Source organism: Zootoca vivipara, chromosome Z1 (genome assembly GCF_965207765.1).
Source record: "Zootoca vivipara chromosome Z1, rZooViv2.hap1.1, whole genome shotgun sequence".
Classification (NCBI taxonomy): domain Eukaryota; kingdom Metazoa; phylum Chordata; class Lepidosauria; order Squamata; family Lacertidae; genus Zootoca; species Zootoca vivipara.
Window position 1 is genome coordinate 65,761,674 of NC_142583.1, and position 11,022 is coordinate 65,772,695.

Genomic DNA, 11,022 nt, shown 5'->3' on the forward strand with positions numbered 1-11,022 from the left:
CGGAGGCTCAAAAAACCTCCGAGCTCGACCGCTTATTGTGCTGCAGAACTCTTTTGGTCTATTGGCGGTGGTGGTGGTCGTTTGCTTTCAATCATTGCCTCCTTTTGTTTAGTTTACGGCTCTTTACTGCTTTCTTTCTTATTGCTGCTAATCTTATTGCTGTGTCGGTTTCGTAGAATCGTAGAGTTGGGAGGGAACCCCAGAAACCATCTAGTCCAGCCCCTTGAAATGCAGGAATCTCGACTGAAGCACCCATGACAGGTGTCCATCCAACCTCTGCTTTAAAATCTCCAGCGAGGAGAGAGCCCACTACCTCCTGAAGGAGACCATTCCACTTAGAATATTGTTTTGACACCTGTGGACATTTTTCCTGTCTTGTTTTACAATTTAATAAAGTTTTTTGTTTTTTTTTAAAGAAGAAGTTCTGGAACACTCTTCACATTTAAAGCGTGATTAAATGAATGCTGAGGGGGAGTGTGTGCCTGTTGCTGGCGCTTTCAGGGCTACAACAGGCTCCCCCTGGAATTTGCCACTTTCTTAAAAAAACAAAGCAAATGAAATAAAATAAAATGGAAAATACAGGGGGAAGTGTGGGAAGTACTGGTCTGGTTTATTTGTTTATTTTTACATTTATATCCCACCTCAACAAGCTCAAGGTGGCGGGAACAAGTTTCTCCTGCCGTCCTGTTTTGTCCTTGCAATGACAACCCTGTGGGGTAGGTTAGGTTGAGAAAGAATGTGACTCATCCGAGGTCAGCCCAGTTCATGGCAGAGCAGGGATTTGAATCCTGTTCTCCTAGTTGCTAGTCGAGCGCTCTATTATTCAGTAGTAAATATTAGGCTACTGTCTGTATTTGGGCAGTATTCCGTATTGATTTTGCACTCTGGGGCAGTTCTGTGGCATGGTCAGATCACAGGAGCCAAAACAGGACATCCCAGATTGGAACCAGAAGCTTCTGTCAATCTGGGATGTCCCTCTTAAAATGGGACCCTTATTAGGGGAAATGATTTTATCTACAGAGCAAACCTAAATTATATTAATTTAACCAAAATATATTTTGAATTTCCAAGCTGTGTTACAACTTTTCAGCACCCTCATCACGCCCTACTTCTCTAGGTCAGTATCTAGGTCAGAGGCAGTTAGGCTGGCTGGAACCATTGCAACAATTATTAACAGCCTTTTTGTGTCGGAGAAGCTGAGCAATTGGTCTGTTCAGCTGTGCTGCTGTCAGTCTCAGAACTGGTACAAAAACTGTACTGTACCAGTTTTTGTCTTGGATACAAAGCTTTGTAATAGGTACTAGTAACGTAAGCAGACACACCAGCTGTCATCATCAACCCCCTCATATTCCTTAGCAGGGGGCTCAGGGATATTGTCTGAATTGCTGCAGACTGGCGCCAAACTTTTGCAATAGTTTCAAACCCTTCTGCACCGCAAAACCCGCTCCCAAAATGAGGAATTGATACCTGGGTTTGAACTTAATGCCACTGCAGTTAACAGCACTCAAAACCCCTCATTGTCAACCCCAAAATTTGAGATCCCCTCCAAACTGGTGCCAAAGTAAATAAAGCTAATATTCAGCTTCATTCAATGTCCCCAAGTCTTAGTGTTATGTTCGAAAAGGAAAAAATGTCTCTCTCCACTTTCTCCATGTCATATACATCATTGTCATGTCCGTTCTTACCCTGTTTTCTAACCAAAGAAAACCCAAATGCTGCGATCTTTCCTCACAGCAGAGTTGCTTCATTCCCTTTACCATTTTTTTTTGGAATAAGACGACTAGAACTGCACAAGTATGCACGCCCTCCAATATCCCACTGATCAAAATCAGGGTGCTATTGTTTTGGTCCCAAGTTCTCATGATAGCCAGCTGATTCGTGCAAGAGCACGAGACCAAAATAGGAGACTCTTTTTTTGGTCTAGCACTCGGGTCCAAACCCCTTGACTTGATCCAGAACACTGGACAAAAACCAGGACATTCTGGCACCCAGTCAGAAGCCGGGGTGGCTTCTGTCCCACTCAAATTGGGACAGTTGAGGGGTATACCATAATTTTCTATTAATGGCATTATGATATTGACAATTTCCTAACGGCCCTTAGTACAGCATATACGGTATTTTTTCCACAGCTGCTGCACACACTGAGTCAACAACTAGAGGGCACCACGTTGGAGAAGGGTGTTGTAGAGAAATCAACCCCAAAATTGCAATGCGTGTCAACGTCATGGTAAAAGTGATTCTGCCCCAGGCAGAAGTTGAACTAATTCCATGATTTTCTGTTCTTCTTCCCCTTTTCAAACTCAGGAAGCAGTGAAAGAAAGATTCTTTGCCTGCACTTTCATGACTCATCGTGATAGAGACACTGAAAGTGAAACTTGGTTTTGTTGGAGAAATCAGAGTTTTTGGAGGAAAAGGAAAGAAGTACCCTGGCAGATGTATAGTGCAAGAGGCCAACTTTTGTCCTGCAGCTGGAAGTGACTCAATTTCTGGGAAACTATCCCAGCACCAAAAACCCATCCATTGCACTTATGTAATCCAGATCATCTGCAGTAAAGCAGAATGACAAGAGAAAAGAGGATGGCTCTTGCTGTGATGAAACTGTGCATGTGATGGGACTGGCCTTCATTCACCAGATTGGTTCAATGAATGAAAACAAGCCTTCCCAGCCTTCGCATTGATTGTGGAGCCGGCCCAAGGCTGGGTGAAGCAGCTGCCTCTAGCAGCAGAAGCACACAAGGTGCCACTCAGCCCGCTCCATTGCTTCCCCCCCCTACTGGAACACCCCTTTCCACTGAGTTTTGGTGAGCCCTACCTGCCTGCAGACTCTCTCGCCAGAGTGGTGCATGCTCTAGTTATCTCCCACTTGGACTACTGCAATGCGCTCTACGTGGGGCTACCTTCGAAGGTGACCTGGAAACTACAACTAATCCAGAATGCAGCAGCTAGACTGGTGACTTGGAGCGGCCGCCGAGACCACATAACACCAGTCTTGAAAGATCTACCTTGGCTCCCAGTACGTTTCCGAGCACAGTTCAAAGTGTTGGTGTTGACCTTTAAAGCCCTAAATGGCCTTGGTCCAGTATACCTGAAGGAGCGTCTCCTCCCCCATCGTTCTGCCCGGACACTGAGGGCCAGTACCGAGGGCCTTCTGGTGGTTCCCTCATTGCGAGAAGCCAAGTTGCAGGGAACCAGGCAGAGGGCCTTCTCGGTGGTGGCGCCTGCCCTGTGAAACACCCTCCCATCAGATGTCAAAGAGAAAAACAGCTACCAGATTTTTAGAGGACATCTGAAGGCAGCCCTGTTTAGGGAGGCTTTTAATAATAGATAATTTTATAAGACGGATAAATATAAATTACATAGGATATGATTGGAAGACCTTTTTCTTTTTTTCTTTTTCCTTTTTTGTTTAATGTTTGTTTTTTCTTTCTTACTTTTACACCTTTTCTTTGAATGTGAATTTTTTTTTGTATATATAACAATGAAATATTTTTTTTCTTCTGTTATATTTTTTTGTAAAATGAATATAGGCGATTTATGTGTATGGTTTTTAATGATTGAAATAAATAAAAAACATTTTATTAAAAAATAATAGATTATTTTATTTCATTTTTCTGTTGGAAGCCGCCCAGAGTGGCTGGGAAAACCCAGCCAGATGGGCGGGGTATAAATAATAAATAATAATAATAATAATAATAATAATAATAATAATAATAATTAGCCTTCTCTCTCCTTCCTCTGCCCTCTTCATTTCTCTGTGTGTTCTGGGAGACCAGGGGAGATGGGAGGGGGAGATTCCCTGGCTTCTTCCGGCCCCCATTCCTCTCCAGCCTCCTCTCAAGCCTCAGAGTCTGAACTGCTCCCTGTCCCAGCCTCCTCCTACTCACTAAAGCCTGTTGCCTCTTCAGCTTCCAATGCCTCCTCCTCCCAGTCTGGTCCTTCTTTGCCCTCTGACCACTCACCAAGTCTTCTTCTGGGGAGGAGGTTCCCCAGCTCACTCCTCTGCACCCAACCAGTCCATTATAGTCTCAAACATCACTCTGATATCCACTCCCTTCCCTCAGCTGCTGTGCTGAGGAGTCTTGCTCACCTTGCCGGGTCGGGAAAGAGCTGGATGATAAAATTGTGTGGGGAAGGAGGGAAGAATTAGGAATATTGGAACACAGAAAACTGCCTTACACTGAGCTGAGCATTGGTCCATTTACCTCGGTACTGTCTACACTGGTGGGCAGCAACTCTTCATGGTTTCAGGCAAACAACATTACCAGCACTACCTAGAGTAGGCTCCCTCAACCTCGGCCCTCCAGATGTTTTTGCCCTACAACTCCCATGATCCCTAGCTAGCAGGACCAGTGGTCAGGGATGATGGGAATTGTAGCCTCAAAACATCTGGAGAGCTGAGGTTGAGGAAGCCTGACCTAGAGCAACTATTTTATTGTTAAAAGACATCTGAAGGCGGCCCTGTTTAGGGAAGTTTTTAATGTTGAATGCTGTATTATGTTTTTAATATTTGGTTGGGAGCTGCCCAGAGTGGCTGGGGAAACCCAGCCAGACGGGCAGAGTATAAATAATAAAATTAGTATTATTATTATAGATTCTGGAGGTTTAAACAGGGACCTTTTGCATGCAATTCAGATGTTCTCCAACTGAGCTACAGCCCGTCCCCTAAGATAGGGAGAATTTAAGTGTATTTTGCCCACCAACAGGGCATGCAAAGTCCAGTTATGTTGCTCCTTTGCCTAGGCTCACATCCTTGACAAATGAATGGATGATTCCGATCACAGGTGAGGAAATCTGCGGCATGCCTGACATCATGGGACTGCATCTCCCATCAGGCACAACCAGCATGGACAAGGGTCGGGGATGATGGGAGTTGTAGTCCAGAATCCAGCCGCACCCAAAGGGCCACAGGTCCCAATGTGGTTCTAGTTCTGTAAATGGCTATTGACTATAATTGCAAAGCAGAAGCGCCATTTCCAGAGGCAGCCTGGCCTTGAATACTGGGGCAGGGAAAGCTTGTGGGCTTTCTGGGGGGCATCTCTCTGGCAAAGCAGGATGCTGCTTTGATCCAAAAGGGCTATTTCTTACATTCCTCTAAGAAGCTCAAATATGGCTGAGAGAGAAAGATGCTTAAGTGAGCTTCCTGGTTTGAAGGTTTGCATCTGGGTATCTCTACCCTAAGTCCAGCCATAACACCACGATGGCCCTATATGTATATATATCAGTCAGGTTATATGGTGCTAACCTTCCTGAACACTGGGGCCTACTTTATTGCTTAATAATTGCAATTAAAGACATGTGCCTTGCAGTTCAAAGCGTATCATCTTAGTAGATGGGATTTCCAGCCAAGTATGCATGGAATTGGGAATTAGAGGCATGTGGGTTTCTGGAACATAAACTGCATTTTGGCTGAAACATGGAGGGAATGTGTCCCTCCCTCCCTCCCTCTCCCCCACAAAATATCCCCATTCCTGTGTTTGTAGGGAAATTGAGGTCATAAATCCACACCATTTAAAGCACAAAGTATCCTGAGAACTGTAGTTTACCTGCACAAAGTTACAGTTCCCAAGACCTTTAGCAAACCACAACTCCCAGCATTCTTTGGGGGAATCCATGTGTTTCAAATGCATGGCGTGAATGTTACTTGTGTGGTCGAAGATTGATTTGGGAGCTGAATGAAGCTGTTCACTGGCAGCTCCCTTAGGTTTACTTTCGAGGAGAGAGGGAACGAATGGACAAACACACACTGGGGATTTGCTACAAAACAAAAATATTTTTATTTACAAATGTACAGGTGCTAAGCATGTATTCAAGACCCAGCAAGGAGCAGAATACAAGAACAAGATAGCAAGAAATCATTATTCTTTTAAGTTTAACAACGAAACAATGAGTACCAAATGTCTTCCACTCACATAGATTTTTTTAGTCACTGGGCTATTGAGGGCTTTATAATACGAAATTATTTCTCCTCTAGCTTTCTCAGTTTTTTTTTTGTTTCTTCCTTTGGTAACACATAATTATGGACCTGAAAGTTGAGGGAACAAAACTAAATTGGAAAAGCTCATTTTCAAATTCCAGCAGCTTTATACTAGACCGAATCCTGCCAATTAAACACTTAGGTTGGGGAGTCCACAGAACGTCAGTCTTTCAGAAGTTTGTCAGGAGGTCCTGTTGAAGAAATGGTTGGTTTCCGTCTCCAAAAGAAGCTTGAACCTCATTACTTGTCTTCCTCTGTAACCGGATGCCCACTTCTATTTTCTCTGCCTTTTCCTCTCTCAGTCTCTAACAATCTTCATTTTCTCTTCTTCATAATTGCCTGTAAGGGAAGCAAATAAAAATACCTGGTGAGTGGAAGATGCTTATCTGCGGCTAGAGTGGATGAGGTACCGGGAGCCCACCAACACAACCACCCCATTATCTTGTCTCATCCCAACCCACTGTACTTATTTTGGTCTCACTCACTTCCTTTATACGGCGGCCTTGCTCCATATTAATGTCCAGGCACCTCTTGCGCTCATTTCTCTTGAAAGTGACTCTGCAAAGAAGCAATTTAGGGCACATTAGAAACAGGACTACGTAGCATTATTATCCTTTCGTGGCAATTCAACTGCTCCAAAATAAAGGCATTTCCCCTGCCCTTCTAGATCAACAAAACTTTTATATATTTACTTGTATTGCATTGTATTGAGTACCAAAATAACAAGTTAGGAAACTTAATACAAAGGATGGTTTCCAGCTCACACCTTGGGGAAAAGCCTGGGTGTACAGGTGAGACTCAAGCAGGTTCCTGAACAGGGCTGATCTAACTATGTCTGACATGTCAAGCCAATCTACTGATTTATCATTTGCAGTATCTTGCGCTTGCTCTATGAATGAAATTCTGGTGTTGTCGTCCTTCTTTGTCCTTCATGTGTTTATTTTTATTTCATAAATTTCCTACACCGCTGGATTGTTAAAAGAAGAACAACCACCTCAAAGTGGTTTACAAAAAAATATAAAACTATAACATTATCCCTAAGGAAAATTGACAACAGTTCAATACATTTTGAAAGTGACATCAACTTTCTAAACATCAACAGGCAGGGAGTTCCAAAGTTTAAGTGCTGCCACACTAGAAGACAGAGTTATTACAAATGTGTCTTATGTGGCATATGCAATAGTGCCAATTCCACCGATCCAGTGGTCAAGTGGGCATGTATATACCAGTAGGTCTTTTGGCTGCAATGCTATCCTGCGTAAACTGGAATCAAGCCCCATTTAACTCATTTGCATGTATAGAATTTTATTTCCCAGATTGCACTGTACAATCCTGGGTTTCTCCATAATTTTCTATGGAAACCTCTCACTTCTGCTTTCTTTTATTTATTTATTTTATCGGTGGAATGCTCTCTCCCAAGAGACTAGGGCCCTGCAAGATTTGACATCTTTCTGCAGGGCCTGCAAGACGGAGCTGTTCCGCCTGGCCTTTGGTCAGGGTTCAGCCTGACTCATTTTCTCTTTGTATAAGAACAAGCACGAAGGAGGTTCCAAGCCTGCTCATAGGTCCTTATAATATCAGTGGAAACAGTTGGTCTTGGCGAGTATTAACCGCTTCCAATTTTAAACTGAAGATTGCCGCTTGTCCAGTTTCAATTTTAATTGTTTGAATTAATTGTGGGGTGTATCTTAATTGATTGATCGCTTGTATTATGCATGTCGTCTTATTTATATGATGTTAGGCGCCCTGAGCCTGGCTTTGGCCGGGGAGGGTGGGATACAAATAAAATTTATTATTCTTATTTTTGTTGTTGTTTGTTTGTTGTTGTTGTTTAGTCGTGTCTGACTCTTTGTGACCCCATGGTTATTTTTGTAGGAGAGGCCAAATAAACCAGGAATGCAGGTGAACAACTCTTCACCCACCCACCCACCCCACAAGCATAGCTGCCAAGTTATCCCTTTTTTTAAGGGATTTTCCCTTATGCTGAATAGGCTTCCTCGCGAGAAAAGGGAAAACTTGGCAGCTATGCACAAGGATGAAAGGAGGAAAAAATGAGTTAATAAGAGCGTGGAGAACACTACAGATGTTCCTGGACTCCAACTCCCAGCAGCCTCAGCAAGCACAGAAAATGGCAAGGGATTGTGGGAGTTGTGGTCTAGCAGCATCCGTAGAACTTGATGCTTGCTCATCAAGCTGGGTAAGGCAAAACCGGGTCAACTGGTAGCAGCAGAAATAATAGACAAGGCATGGTTGTGTAGGAAGTAAAGGCTTCTGGAGCAGAACCAGCACCCACTACTTACACCAGTTCCTCGTGATCGCAGCTGCTGCTGGGCCGGTGAAATTCAACTCCAGCAACGCGGTGAATAGGGACAGAGTTCAACATCATTCCTTTTGTTCGACAAAGACAACGCCCTCTGCTGGTAGTTGGCATTCCTGCAACAGAAGACCGTCTCCCTTGAGTTACATATTCAGGTACGCTCAGTCGTAATATAACTTTACAGGCTTGTGGGTATGGTGTGGGAGGGGAGGGGTTCCTTCGAAATCTTCTCTCCAGTGGGGTGTTTCAGACAGAGCAACGAATGGGAAAGTGGTAAGCTACAATCTTTTTAACGCTTGGGGATTTTATTTGGGGGGTGGGGGGAGATGACATTGCTCCCCCCTTCCCCCCAAAAACCCTTTGTTTTCTATTGATTTAGTTATATTTATATCACACCTTTCTTCCAAGGCACTCAAGGCAGCATATATGGTTCTCCTTGCCCCCATTTGACTCTCACATCAACCCTGCAGCACAATTTTAAAAAGGTAATGACATGTTGGAATGTGTGCAAAGGAGGGCGACCAGGGCGACCAGGGTTTGGAAACCAAGCCTTATGAGGAACGATTGAGGGAGTTGGGTATGTTCATCCTGGGGGAAAAGGAGACTAAGTGGAGATATCTCAAGGGCTGTCACATGGAAGCCTGTTTTCTGCTGCTCTGCAGGGTAGGACTCAAACCAATCGCTTCGAGTTAGCAGAAAGGAGATTCTGACTAAACATGAGGAAGACCTTTTTTGACGGTAAGAGCTGTTCTACTGTGGAATGGACTCCCTCAGGAGGTTGTGGACTCTCTTTCCTTAGAGGTTTTTTTAAAGCAAAGGTTGGATGTCCATCTGTTATGGAATCCTGCACTGCATGGGGTTGGACTAGATGACCCTCGGGGTCCCTTCCATCTCTACAATTCTTTGATTCGCAGGTTAGGCTGAGGGACAGGCTGTCCTAAGGCTCCCCAATGCAGCTGGACCTTTCCCCAGTTTGACAATGCTATTGTGATAATAATTACATTGTACTATCAAATTTCCCTGCTTGACAGCATTGTGTGATATTCGCCTAAGTTTTCCTTCAGACTGACCCATTGTAAACAATAAACTCTACAGTACTAAGTTACCCATTAGCATTACTGTTATTCTAGGAGCTTCCCTCGTTAGTCAACATTATTACCACGTTGTGATTGCATTGCAAAATGGGGAGGCAGAGAAGATGCAATTAATGCAATGTTACATGGAATAAAATAAGGCAAAGTTAATGTAATATCATACGGAAGAAAAGAAGGCAAAATAATATTACCTTGTATGAGAGCTGTGCAAAGGACAAGCATCAGGATTACGAGGGAGGACTTCTGGGTCATCTTTGCTGCTCCTGCTCTTGCCGCGGCTGCTGTGAGAGGAGGAAATGTGCTGTGTGGTGGAGTCAGAGAGCTTTGGGGCCAGTATTTATTGGCTAACTTCACCCACTTCTGACATCGCCTGGGGAAATTCCTGCTCCTTTCACTTTCATATCCCACGCCACTATAATTTCAAATAAACCATTTTCCATTTCCTAACTGCCAGAAAGGTGCCACTATAATGGAATGTTATGTGTGTGTGTGTGTTTTACCATTCCAGACAGATTTTCTTTGAAAGCCATCACTTTTCTCTTAGCTCTATACTTCTTCCCATCTTTACTTTTTGCTCTTCATTTTTTAAATAGCAATTTACTTGCTGAAGTAAATTGAGCACTTAGCTCTATACCTTTCCCACTTTTTATCCTCTAAATACTAATGTACTTGTTAATTTGCCTTTTTTGTGTTGCCTCTCCTTTATTCATCTATTTTCTCTTCCTGCTTCTTGTGCATATATCACTACTGCATTTCTAATACTTGGTTAGAATTGTAACTGTAAAGTGGGCTGAGAAATGTTTTGAAGGGTGTTCTATAAATATTCTGACCAGAGAAGCAATATTATTTTAGCTACTTCATAGAGCTTTTTCCCAGGAAGTTTTTATTACAGTATTATAATTCTATAGCAAGTATGTAAAAAATATAAATGAACACAGGAATCTGCAAAATACCTAATAACGTAATTTCAAAGAGGGAGAATAATTACATCAAATAAAAACTCATTATTACAACTAGTCTTCGTGTCATCAATAAAAGGTCTTGAGTGCTGTTTACCATTTGATAAATAAACAGTGTTTCAACATTTCAGCTTTCTGTTTATTCATGTAAAAAGAGAGGAGTTTACTGTATTGCCTTTGCAACCAGGATTTCCATTTTTAATAGATATGTATTCTTATCAGAGGATCAAGGAAGGGCAACTTGAATCCAATCATGTAAAGAGTCTTTCTCCATAATTTTTCAGTCCCAGAAAATAATAATCCACCATACAGTCGTACTTTGCTTTTTGAACAGCTTAGTTCTTGAACGTTTGACATAGTGCATGTTTGACTGGGAGTGGCCGCCATAACACCAGTCCTGAAAGACCTACATTGGCTCCCAGTACATTTCCAAGCACAATTCAAAGTGTTGGTGCTGACCTTTAAAGCCCTAAATGGCCTCGGCCCAGCATACCTGAAGGAGCATCTCCACCCCCATCATTCAGCCCGAACACTGAGGTCCAGCTCCAAGGGCCTTCTGGTAGTTCCCTCACTGCAAGAAGAGAGGTTACAGGGAACCAGGCAGAGGGCCTTCTCGGTAGTGGCGCTCGCCCTGTGGAACGCCCTCCCATCAGATGTCAAGGAAATAAACAACTATCT

At 43.2% G+C, this 11,022-nt stretch overlaps 1 protein-coding gene across 1 annotated transcript; it reads right to left on the reverse strand.

The window, feature by feature from the left end:
• Positions 1–5,750: 5,750 nt before the first annotated feature.
• On the reverse strand, positions 5,751–9,732 carry CXCL11 (C-X-C motif chemokine ligand 11). Its single transcript, XM_035103102.3, has 4 exons — positions 9,577–9,732; positions 8,275–8,407; positions 6,460–6,532; positions 5,751–6,313 (listed from the first exon to the last, which is right to left on the reverse strand). Exons 1-4 carry the CDS (start codon positions 9,635–9,637, stop codon positions 6,290–6,292), a joined length of 291 nt encoding a protein of 96 aa, XP_034958993.1. The 5' UTR covers positions 9,638–9,732; the 3' UTR covers positions 5,751–6,289.
• Between the last annotated feature and the right edge of the window lie 1,290 nt (positions 9,733–11,022).